The sequence below is a fragment of the Micropterus salmoides genome, unplaced genomic scaffold (assembly GCF_014851395.1).
Source record: "Micropterus salmoides isolate LMB-PRFRI ecotype aquatic unplaced genomic scaffold, ASM1485139v1 Ms_hic_scaffold_1, whole genome shotgun sequence".
Lineage (NCBI taxonomy): Eukaryota > Metazoa > Chordata > Actinopteri > Centrarchiformes > Centrarchidae > Micropterus > Micropterus salmoides.
The window spans coordinates 24,407,588-24,420,873 of NW_024040040.1; the positions used below are offsets into that span (position 1 = coordinate 24,407,588).

At 41.4% G+C, this 13,286-nt stretch overlaps 1 protein-coding gene across 1 annotated transcript in view; it reads left to right on the forward strand.

Moving 5' to 3' along the window:
- LOC119918435 (collagen alpha-1(XXI) chain-like) overlaps nucleotides 1-13,286 on the forward strand; it is a 101,111-nt gene that overhangs the window by 19,318 nt on the left and 68,507 nt on the right. Inside the window, exons 4-7 of the mRNA XM_038739223.1 lie at nucleotides 5,377-5,493; nucleotides 5,722-5,908; nucleotides 10,758-10,923; nucleotides 11,032-11,254. Of these exons, the coding sequence (XP_038595151.1) occupies nucleotides 5,377-5,493; nucleotides 5,722-5,908; nucleotides 10,758-10,923; nucleotides 11,032-11,254 (693 nt within the window). The remainder of the gene's footprint in view (nucleotides 1-5,376; nucleotides 5,494-5,721; nucleotides 5,909-10,757; nucleotides 10,924-11,031; nucleotides 11,255-13,286) is intronic.

The window sequence follows — 13,286 nt, forward strand, 5'->3', positions numbered from 1 at the left end:
CCGCTCGTCAGCGGAGATTGTATGTAGCTTTAGCTCAGATTTCTCAAATGGTAACGTTACAGGGACGCATTCAGTTTAGCGTTAGCTCGGTCGGACCTTCATAGCTCAGCTCACTACAGCTCTGTATTGAACAACAAAGAATGATGGCCCGGCGGCCAAACAAGTTGCACAAAGCATTTCATTTCACAACAAAGAACATGGTCAAAACTCACACACACTTTCATCACTAACGTTAAGTTAAGAGGGAAGACAGGAGAGTTTCTATGGAGCAACTTACTGGGCGATAATTATTTCAGTGGCACAATTTTGGAGGGAAAAATTTTCTGGGACTCAATAATAACTTCTCTGCATCAGGGCTGTGTGTATAGTCTATTATAGTATGTCACAAGGCCTCACACGGGGCACCATTATGTAGTAGACCTACATTTATTATTTATGCATTTTAATAAATTTATGAGAATTGATACCCAATTATGAATTAAAATTCATAAAATCAGAATTTCCTCGTTAAGGGCACCACCGGAGTTGTTATAATCCTAGAGTCTCCGGACCTCTAGGTAGTTTTGAATAATTATACAATTATTACTAGTGATCAGTTAGTTAATAATCGCTCAATTATCTTAAATCAGTCAGTCAGTCTCATATCTAAAGGGTCAATTCTCTTGGCAGGAACTATAAATAGGCAACACACACAGCTCTTGATTATATTACAGTGAATTTATTCTCTAACTAAGGTGATAAAAAGACGGTTGGATACAGGGAACATAAACATTTGCTGAACAATGAGCCTGGAGGTTCGATTGTGGGAAACATTTGACTCATACGGCATAGAAGAGCTACTGAAAGTAAACTAATGCTATGATTTTAGGAGTTAAAATGGACATCTGATCACAGAACGTGTGTTAAGTCTTACTGCTTGTCGACAGTCTGCTTTTGGCCTGTTGCACGGGTCCCACGCTAGCTGCCCGATCCTGGCTTTTTGCTAGGGATTCTCCAGGGTTCTCCGTGTCTGATTGAAAACGACTCCTCCGTCTGGCAATTCGGCTGTTTGCAGGTTTCCTTCGTTGTAGCTGGCGAGACCACGTGGCTTGGTCTGACCTCGGTGAAGTTGGCTCGACGAAAAAGGCTTAAAATGGAACTTGGTCGTTCCTGAATTAGTCCAGTGTAACTTAACGAACTGATAACTTTAACAAACAAAAGAAATAAAGAAAATAAAACAAACTGAAGGCAGATCGATGTCTCGGCACTTCACGTGTGTAGCTTCAAGCGAACAAAGGCCTGTTTGTTTCGCTGGTCGACTGAGGGCGTTGCCTGGCGCGGCACGCCGGCGCGTGCCGAAGCGTCCAGAGAGCAGAACAGAGTGGAAGAGAGCCAACAGCGAAGTAAAGAGAGGGAGAGCAGGTCGCGTGTCGCTCTTTTGTTGCCTGGGGCGTGGTTCCCCAGGGGGCGTCTCAGGTTTCCCAAGGGACTGCCTTTCTAAACTTAATGTCTAAAGAAAAGAAATCTATTTGCACGTATTATATCAAACATTTTCCACAATCGAACCTCAATGGTTGAACGGTTGTACTGTTCTAAGCATTTGGTAACAGGAAACAATTGTCACATTATTGGTCAGGATATTTATACATTTAACGGCATTTCCGACGAGGGCATGTAATACTTATTTCGCCCACTTGGGGGAGCTCAGGTTACATGAGGAAGGCTTGGATTACATTAGATGAAGGAGTGTCTTGCTGAAAATAAAAACACTGCACAAGTAACTTCTTTTCAGCACTAATATCAACAACAGATAGCAACAACAGTTAACATAACTACTCAAATAGAGGCAAACGTAATCAGGGAACTAAAGATTTAATTAAATTTAATTAAATGCTTTGAGTCTTTTGGAGACTGCAGTCCTTTTACATTGAAAGTTCAGCTGTCCTGGACAATGTCACACTTAGGTGAGACAAGGAGTATCCCTTTGATGTGGTAATAAAACAAAGAATAAGGTCAGTTGCCACGGAAACGTGTGTGGGGGGCCAGTTTTGATAGGCTGTTCAGGGAGATGCCAATGGCTGGCTCGTGTCCCTTTGTCAGTTTAACAGTCAAACTTGGGGACTTTATGTGGCACGACTTCCCAAAAGGCTTGAAAGGCATGAAAGTAAATCGTAAGATAACACTCATACATCAATAAAACACAAAATAAAGAAACCAGTGAAGGGGAAAGATGTGACCCACAATCCATCATAGTGAAACACAGAGCAGCAGAGTAACACAGGCTTCATGATCAGAGATGATTTTTATATCACGTCCACACTTTTCTCCATATCCCCTCTCTGCTGTGAGTCACGGGGAGAACATGCAAACTCCACACAGAAAGACCTGGGACCACCAAGGTTCAAACCCCAGACTTTCTTGCTGTGAGGCAAGAGTGTTATCCACTGCATCACTGTACCGTCCATGACTAGTCAAGTAACATTTCAGAGAGTTTTAACAATGTCCTCACTTACTTAAGCAAATGTTGATTCATTTATATTTTACACAATGTATTCATATCACTGTTATATAAGGAAACAATTTTATTGATTAAGTGTTCCACACATGACCCGGTTTATGGAGGAATGATCCTGACAAAATCAGAAATAAATACAGAAATAAATAAATGCTCAATTTATAAATAAGCATCCGATTAAATGCACAAAATATAAAGTAGATAAATAAATGTAGGCAGTAATTAAATTATACAAGGAGACATAAATGTATATATCTCTTTTAATTAGCTTCTTTATTTAGTCACCTTTGTAATAATTACCTGATTTATTTACTGTCCGTTATAATCTTCAACTTTATTTATTAATTACTTCTTTTTTAAATTTATTTATTTATATGTGTGTTTTAATGTTTTTTGTCTCATTTATTCTTCCTTTTCTACCCTATTTATTTCCACAATGGTTATATATTTCTGCCTCCTCTTTTTACATTTCTATATGCATTTCTGCCTCATTATGCAAATCAGGAGGGGCTGTGTCTGAAGGGGTGAACTTCTCCCCTATTGGTGGATCAGTCAGACAACTCAGAGGTCAACTCTAAACTCACACATCAACAAGCCTTGCTCCCCACACAGTCACAAGAGATGGCTTCCTTTAGTGAACTGAAGTGATTAGCAACTCTATCTGAGGACAATTCTACCAGCCATGTCTTCCTTCCTTTTTGGTGTGGACGCCCTGACACAGAACTGTGGTATAGGGAGAAGCACACGGTCAGCTAGCTACAGCTAAATCTGTAACTCTATATGGTAAATTCAGTTTTAACGTGGCAGAGCGAGCTGACAGGCAGAGTTAGACTTTTTTCTGTCTGTTTCCCTCTTTAAAAAGACAAGTGTTGCCGTCTGAGAGTCTTATCTGAATAGAGGCAATGAAGTCTCAATGCGAGCACCACATACAACAATTTATCAAATTACACAACGGATATACAGTATGAAAATAAGATTAATTGGATTATATTCACAGGAAGTATAAAACCTGTTACATGTAGCTATTAACAGTAAAATAACACAAAAATGTCAGGGAAATTACTTTACTTAGATTGAAGTACTGCAGTAGTACATTGAAATACCTTCCTACCTTTCTGATAGGAAGTCTTCTTGACGTGGTATAAAACATATCTCCTTAAATTCTGATTTGAGTTGTGGACAACTAGGAACACATGAATTAAAAATTTAAACATTTCACTGCCCAAGTCAGCTATAACACAAGTCTTGTTCATTAGACTACATGCTGTACAGTATTTGTGGACAGATTTTGCATTTCTTCTTCTTCATTGCATGATTTAGAATAATAAGTTGAGAAATGGGTCTGTTCTTAGTTCTTCCTGCATTGCAACAGCTAATAAAGCCCATTTAATCCCAAAAATGCTTTTCTTTTAGGCAGTTGTCAAGTTGTACAGTAATGTCAAATATGTGTATGAAGGTTGATCAAACACAGCTAATCTTAAATGTCAATTATTCATAATATTTCTTACTCACCGCTGGTTAAGTCACTGCATCTCCCGACACAACACCACGGTTAAATTTTCACCCTGAATAGTATTTTTGTTGAAACAGCAGCTGATAACAGCAGAGCAAGGAGCTGCTCCGTGTGGGAGCATTTACTGTAAATACTCGAATAGGAGTGCACTCCAGATTTAGCTGCGGCTAACTGACCATGTGTTTCTCAGAAACAACAGCTCACCTTCCCGCAGTTCTGTGTCCGTGTAAGTCACTAAATGAAAACTCTGTAGGTCAGAGCGTCCACATGAAAAAGAAGGAAGACATAGCTGGTAGTATTGTCTTCAACTAGAGTTGCCAAACACCTCCTCAGCGCACTGAAGGAAGCCATCTGACTGTGTGAGGAGCAAGCTTGTTGATGTGTGCAGGTAGAGTAGGCCTACAGCGCTCCCGTCTGACTGGTCTACCAATAGGGGAGAAGTTCACCCCTTAAGACACAGCCCCTCCTCATTTGCATAATGAGGCAGAAATGCATAGAGAAATGTAAAAAGGACAAGCAGAAATAAATACCATTGGTGAAATGAATAGGGTAGAAAATGCAAAGGAAGAAACAGACAAAAATATTAAATAAATACATTTAAAAAAGAAGTAATTAATAAATAAAGTGCGGACAATAAATAAATAAGTTAATTATTACAAAGGTGAATAAGTAAAGAAGCTAATTAAAAGAGATATATACATTTATGTGTCATTGTATAATTTAATTAATACCTACATTTATTTATCTACTTTATTTTTTGTGCATTTAATCGGATGCTTTTTTATTTATTGAGCATTTATTTACTTCTGTATTTATTTCTGAATTTGTCAGGATCAGTCCTCCATACTGGTTGCTGGACTAACGCACTGATTGATCGTGGGGAACCTGCTTGTAGTAGGGGAAGAATAAAACTCCTAAAATGTCATATAAAGTTTATTATTTAAAATCTTCACTACTTCCGGTACTCCATCCAAAAACAAGAAACTAATAAAGTGGAGCAGACTGAGACTGTTTATGGTTGAAGCAGACTACTCTTAGGCGGGTCCAAAGGTGCCAACATTCACTCACCACAGGTGAATCTGTTGCAGCATGACCACACAGCAACACCACAAGCACACAAATGGTCAATAAACATGTAGACACCTGTGTTTGATTGCTTTGCTTTACATCACATGATCTAGAAATACATTTCATCCCTTAGAATTCTATCGTAAACAGTCTATCTGCTGAACCCCATGGTGATATTAAAAAAAGTTGTTCTTATATGTTCATATCATCTAATTTGCAATTTCTGGTGAACAAACCAGTCCACACGCGATTCCTACAGCATCATGGCGTTTTTCATCACTGTTTTCTGGCTGTTTTGCAGACTGGCAGGGCCATCAAGTTTGCCGTGGACCACGTCTTCTCCTCCTCCGAAAGATCCAGGCAGGTCAAGAACCGCATTGCTGTGGTGGTTACCGATGGCAAATCACAGGATGACGTGGTAAATGTCACTTTGAGAAAGAGACTGACTCCCCCAACCATACCATAACCCTAACCCAAGGAAACACTATCTGACATGGGGTGTCCACATTTTATATGACAGCTGTCGGCTGTAATTATATTGTATTTTTGTGATTCTGTTCTGTATAACCCCTCTGTCAAAGGCCTTAATGGAAAGTCTCTTAACCACGAGAGACTGACTCATCACAAACAGCATGTGCTTTTTTAGGTGGATGCCAGTATGGAGGCACGAGGTCAGGGCATTACAGTATTTGCCGTTGGAGTTGGCAGTGAGATCACCACCTCGGAGCTGGTCTCCATCGCCAATAAACCATCAACCACCTACGTCCTGTATGCTGAAGATTACACCACCATTGACCGTATCCGAGACTCCATGGAGCAAAAGCTCTGTGAAGGTCAGGATATCTAGTTTGTATTCCTTCTCGGCTTGATTATTCTCAGTCCCACTGGCTATGGCATACAGCTGCGAAGTGGGAGGGGCCAGTAGTAGAAGCATTTTTTCCCATTCTGTATTCTCACTAAAATAATAACTTCAGAGTTACTTTACATGGAAACACAGGACTCTCCCAGATAATAAGATCATATAGGTTTATGTTATGGCCACCATTTAGCTTAATTTCTGAGAAACTATGTTCTGGCTGTCAGTTTGGCATGGCGGATGACTCTAAACGCTAGAACAGCCATGAGTCCCTCGGCTGCTGTTGTCATTGAGAAGAAGCCAGTCTCCAGGGTGGACAGTTCAAAACACTTTGTTGTTGCAGTTGGGAACAAAAGGCAGAGCCGTAGGTGCTGGGTTCAGCCTAACTTGACCCAGAAATTTAAAGTGTGTCAGAGTTTGTTGTGAGCTGTCAACTACAAACTAAAACAAGACACAAAGCACAAAATTTCAAAATGAAACAGAAAAACAGACACAGATCAAAAACACAGGAACAAAGAGCAGACAGACAAAACCGTGACAATGTCAACTAGAGCTGGAAATTAAGTTTTATAATATAATATATGTTATTGGATGTTTCTGGCTGATATGCACCTTGGGAGACGTAATTAACTTCTACCCCAAAGTTTTTATGTACACAGGCTTGTATGCCTGAAATAGCTTCTCACGCTTCACAATCCTGTTACTTTTCTTATGTTTTGATTGACTGAGATGAAGTTGGTGGCATTGTTGTCTGGTGTGATTTTGCTGATGAAACCTAAGCCACTGGAATTGGCGGAAGCCTATTAGCTTCCATATTTACAATATACTATAGATGGTAATGTGAAAAAGGCCTCTTGCTCTGTGTTTCGCTAGCCTCTTTTAGAAACATTTTTTGGTCTAAAAAAATCAGATAAACCCTTGATGCTAACTGCCTTGCACCAAATAGACGGTCAGCAGTTAGCAACTAACGCCACTGTAGTTGTTCAAAAAAGTCAACATACCAGCTAACATCTAATGTTAAAGCAAGAAAGAAAGCTATTTTTCTCAGAAGTTGGTGGAGGCCAAAACAGAGCTAAAAGATGATGGAACATTGGATTTACATTCAAAAAGTTAACCAATTATATGTCAATAAATTGTCTTTAAGGAGACCTATTATACTTTTCCATATTTTATGACTTATCTACAATGGTACAATGTTGGATGTTCATGTTAAACATGGCCAAAGCTTCAAATAATGATGTAAAAGTATTTAAAAGAAATCCCTGTGAGCCAAAACCTCAGATTTCCTCGTGTTCTGAACACTCTGTTTTGAACTGCTTTTTCTACCAATGGTTCCGTTCTACGACACATGGAGCTAGATGGAGACGGTGTTCCATATACAGTGAGGAAAATAAGTATTTGAACACCCTGCTATTTTGCAAGTTCTCCCACTTAGAAATCATGGAGGGGTCTGAAATTGTCATCGTATGCATGTCCACTGTCATCGTATGCATGTCCACTGTGAGAGACATAATCTAAAAAAAATCACAATGTATGATTTTTTAACTATTTATTTGTATGATACAGCTGCAAATAAGTATTTGAACACCTGTCTATCAGCTAGAATTCTGACTCTCAAAGACCTGTTAGTCTGCCTTCAAAATGTCCACCTCCACTCCATTTATTATCCTAAATTAGATGCACCTGTTTGAGGTCGTTAGCTGCATAAAGACAACTGTCCATCCCATACAATCAGTAAGAATCCAACTACTAACATGGCCAAGACCAAAGAGCTGTCCAAAGACACTAGAGACAAAATTGTACACCTCCACAAGGCTGGAAAGGGCTATGGGGAAATTGCCATGCAGCTTGGTGAAAAAAGGTCCACTGTTGGAGCAATCATTAGAAAATGGAAGAAGCTAAACATGACTGTCAGTCTCCCTCGGACTGGGGTTCCATGCAAGATCTCACCTCGTGGGGTCTCAATGATCCTAAGAAAGGTGAGAAATCAGCCCAGAAGTACACGGGAGGTCAATGACCTGAAAAGAGCTGGGACCACCGTTTCCAAGGTTACTGTTGGAAATACACTAAGACGTCATGGTTTGAAATCATGCATGGCACGGAAGGTTCCCCTGCTTAAACCAGCACATGTCAAGGCCCGTCTTAAGTTTGCCAATGACCATTTGGATGATCCAGAGGAGTCATGGGAGAAAGTCATGTGGTCAGATGAGACCAAAATAGAACTTTTTGGTCATAATTCCACTAACTGTGTTTGGAGGAAGAAGAATGATGAGTACCATCCCAAGAACACCATCCCTACTGTGAAGCATGGGGGTGGTAGCATTATGCTTTGGGGGTGTTTTTCTGCACATGGGACAGGGCGACTGCACTGTATTAAGGAGAGGATGACCGGGGCCATGTATTGCGAGATTTTGGGGAACAACCTCCTTCCCTCAGTTAGAGCATTGAAGATGGGTCGAGGCTGAGTCTTCCAACATGACAATGACCCGAAGCACACAGCCAGGATAACCAAGGAGTGGCTCTGTAAGAAGCATATCAAGGTTCTGGCGTGGCCTAGCCAGTCTCCAGACCTAAACCCAATAGAGAATCTTTGGAGGGAGCTCAAACTCAGCGACAGCCCAGAAACCTGACTGATCTAGAGAAGATCTGTGTGGAGGAGTGGGCCAAAATCCCTCCTGCAGTGTGTGCAAACCTGGTGAAAAACTACAGGAAACGTTTGACCTCTGTAATTGCAAACAAAGGCTACTGTACCAAATATTAACATTGATTTTCTCAGGTGTTCAAAAACTTATTTGCAGCTGTATCATACAAATAAATAGTTAAAAAATCATACATTGTGATTTCTGGATTTTTGTTTTTAGATTATGTCTCTCACAGTGGACATGCACCTACGATGACAATTTCAGACCCCTCCATGATTTCTAAGTGGGAGAACTTGCAAAATAGCAGGATTCAAATACTTATTTTCCTCACTGTATGGTCATTTGCTCCGCACAGCAACTCTCAGTCTGCCTGTACCACTCAGCGACAACAAGGTCTAGGCCAATCAGAAGACAGTGGGATTTGAGAGGGGTGGCCTTGAAGAGACAGAAGCATCTACAGCTTGTTTCAGACAGAGGCTGAAAGGAAACCCTACATGAAGAGCCAGTATAAGCCAGAAAGTTATTTTTTTGAACTTTGAATCATGCAAAGCTGCCATACAGGAGTCACAGAACTACAATATAGGACTGGAAATGCAGTATAATAGGTCTCCTTTAAATGTTGCTTGTAGCTTGTAACGGTAGGTCATTTCTCACTGAATACGGTAAGACAGAATGAAGGAAGAGCAGAGAGAAGTAATGCTTATAGGCAGACATTTTGATATGTGATAGCAGAAAAAGGGCAGGTGTTATCACTAACAGAGTGCATGTATTTCGTTGTGCCTGTCCCATGGCCCTGTATGTGTGCATTACAGCTCACTGTTAACATTACTCGCTGCGGCTCGGGGGACCCGTGGAGAATAAATGAGCAGAGTTATAAAGTTGTGAAATGAGTGTATGTCTATGGGAGTGTTATTTGATTTCCAATTAATATCGCCACCTAGAGGCGGATTGACGCAAAATTTCACAAAGCCCCTCGGGAGGGTGTGCCAGATAAGGTCCCCGAGTTTGGTGTAGATTGGCCATTGTTTTTAGCGTTTGCACTAAAATTAGTTGGCCTGTAATAGCGCCACCTTTTGCACCAAATTTTTTTCAGGTTTCATCAGGGCCCCATGGGGAACAATTGCCCCAAATTTGGTATGAATCAGACTTGTGGTTATGGAGATATAAAATGCATGTAAATCAATGGGATTTTTTTTTTGACGTCTTTAATCTGCAATAACAGCACAACCTATGGGCATATTTGGGTGAACTTTGGTGCCTGTAGTAAGGGGACAATGCTGAACAATTTGGCTCTGGATTCATGTCAATGTGACTTGTGGTTACACAGGAACAATTTTTTCAAATGAAATAGCACCACCTAGGGGCGGGTTGCACTAAATTTTGCACAGGCCCTCAGGGGGGCGTCCCACATTAATGTTCCAAAATTGGTGTCGATAGGCCATTCCAAAGTGAAGATATCATTTCCTGTTTTTAGCGTTTTTTGCAAAGATTTGTTATCCTATAATTGCGACATTTTTAGTCGGATAAAAATGTCCTCTACAAAATTTCATCAGCTTGGTCCAGAGATTATCCGTGCCAAGTTTGGTGTCTATCGGACTTGCGGCTTCAGAGAAGTTAATTAAAATAGGTTTTTCAGTTTTTGCGATGTAGTGAAAAAAAAGTCTAGGCGGAAATGGGCGTGGCCTATACCACGAGATTCACCTCAATCCCCCAAACGCCAGGAGATTCAGCTCGATCCCCCGAACGAGTGGATATAAGGTTATTGATATCCGCCCTCATATGCGGGAGTTCCAACACCAAACGTGTTGACCTTCCATATAGCGCCACGAATTTTTGTGCCTGAGTTACTTGCAGGGGTTTGTACGTACCCCATGAGTTTCGCGTCCCTAGCAGTTACCATCTAGGCTGCAGTATTGGAATTAGCGGCGGAAGAAAAAAATAATTTAAAAAAACGATTACAATGGGGTTCCCAGCTCTGCTGGTACTGGGAACCGCGATGCCTTGCATTCGCGGGTTCCCAGCCCCACTCGGGCTTGGACCCCTAATTAAACTGCCTTGTGTTGTCCACAAAGATGCAAATCAATGCACCATCAAATAACACAGTTGACCAAAAATAAAAAACTTTTGCTTATCTATTTAGATGTTAGCTTAACTTAGCCAAATAAATGACCCCTTTCTTTCTAGAGTCTGTGTGCCCGACACGAATCCCAGTGGCCTCTCGTGATGAGAAAGGCTTTGAGCTGATGGTGGGCATGAACATTCAGAGGAAGGCCAAGAAGATCCCTGGCTCTCTGATCTCCGAGACCGCCTATGCTTTGACTGCGTCCACAGACATTACTGAGAATACACGGTAGAGTCCTGTCTAAAGAGTGCAGTGAGGTTCTCAAAATGCCTTTCACTTGATCAACTATTGTTTATATTTAATTATATTGTTTATTTTACTTCATCCTCATTCTAGAGAGATTTTCCCAGAAGGCCTCCCTCCATCCTATGTGTTCGTAGTCACCCTGCGTCTAAAGGGGTCTCCTAGCAAGCTGACCTTTGATATTTGGAGGGTGCTGTCTAAGGATAAGGAGATCCAGGCTGCAGTGACACTCAGCGGAAAGGACAGAAGTGTCATCTTCACCACCACCAGTACAACAGAAAATGAACACAGAGTCATCTTTAAAACAGGCTTTCAGGTTGGTCTTAGGATTGAGTTTAATGTCTGTTCCAGATCAGTATGAGACATGTTTCTCACCTCACTTTAGCTTCAGCTCTGCTGGTTTGCTGCACAGATTCTTGAGTGACTCACACTATTACAAATGATTTACCTTACTTTAAAAAGTGTGACAGGTTAAGAAAAGGCTGAAATCAAACCATCTTTATGTTGATCATCACCAACAAGCTGTATTAAAACAGAACTAAACAGAATGATTTGGATTAAGAATGCAGAGGCAGAGAAGAGAGAGAACACAGCAGTCCGATGCAAGTTCCACATAAAGATGTAAAACAATAGTAAAGTGGTAGTGGTACAGATACCATGAGAAAATGAATAATAGTACGAATAACAATAGTAATAGTAACATTAATTATAATAATAACAATTATAGGACTAGTAATAATAATTTTGCAGCAGGTGTTGAGCAGGAACTTGGGGGCAGCAGGAAGCCCGCAACCACAGATCCAGACTCCACAGCTCCAGAGCCAGAAACACCTGCAGAAAGCGATAGAAGGAGAGAGGAGTGGGAGGAGAAAGGTTGCATACAGATGGTGACGGAGAGAGAAGCTCAGAGTATCGTGGGTAGAGTAAGTCCCCCTGGCAGTCTAGGCCTATAGCACCATAACTAAGGGATGGTTCAGGACTCACCTGAGCCAGCTCTAACTATAAGCTTTATGAAGAGTAATGTCTTAAGTCTACGCTTATATGTGTCTGCCTTACATTTACATTTGGCATGTTGATTTGAGAGGTGCTATGTTACATCTCTCATTCCAGGGCTTACTGTTGCAATATGCATATTTGTCATTAACGTTGGTTCCTTGTGTGTCTTTACAGCACTGTGATTCAACGTATTCAGGAAGACTCAAAAATGAAACAAAGCAATTGTTTTGGTCTGAATGAGCGAGCAGCCAATCACATACAGTATCTCACAAAAGTGAGTGAAAGTATTTGATTATATCTTTTCATGTGACCACACTGAAGAAATGACACTTTGCTACAATGTTAAGTAGTGAGTGTACAGCTTGTATAACAGAGTAAATTTGCTGTCCGCTCAAAATAACACATCACACAGCCATTAATGTCTAAACCGCTGGCAACACCCCTAAATGAAAATGTCCAAATTGGGCTCAAAGTGTCAATATTTTGTGTGGCCAGCATTATTTTTCAGCACTACCTTAACCCTCTTGGGCATGCAGTTCACCAGAGCTTCACAGGTTGCTACTGGAGTTCTCTTCCACTACTCCATGACGACGTTATAGAGCTGGTGGACGTTAGAGACTTTGCGCTCCTCCACCTTCTGTTTGAGGATGCCCTGCAGATGCTCAGTAGGGTTTAGGTCTGGAGACATGCTTGGCCAGTCCATCACCTTTACCCTCAGCTACTTTAGCAAGGCAGTGGTTGTCTTGGATGTGTGTTTGGGGTCGTTATCATGTTGGAAATACTGCCCTGTGGCCCAGTCTCCGCAGGGAGGGGATTATGTTCTGCTTCAGTATGTCACAGTACATGTTGGCATTCATGGTTCCCTCAGTGAACTGTAGCTCCCCAGTGCCGGTAGAACTCATGCAGCCCCAGACTATGACACTTCCACCACCATGCTTGACTGAAGGCAAGACACACTTGTCTTTGTACTCCTCACCTGGTTGCCACCACACACGCTTGACACCGTCTGAACCAAATAAGTTTATCTTGGTCTCATCAGACCACAGGTCTGATTCAGACCACAGTCTGCTTGTCTTCAACAAACTGTTTGCGGGCTTTCTTGTGCATCAACTTTAGAAGAAGCTTCCTTCTGGGATGACAGCCATGCAGATCAATTTGATGCAGTGTGCAGCGTATGGTCTGAGCACTGACAGGCTGACCCCCCAGCTCTTCAGCCTCTGCAGCAATGCTGGCAGCAACCATACGTCTATTTCCCAAAGACAACCTCTGGATATGATGCTGAGCGCGTGCACTCAACTTCTTTGGTCGACCATGGCGAGGTCTGTTCTGAGTGGAACCTGTCCTGTTGAACT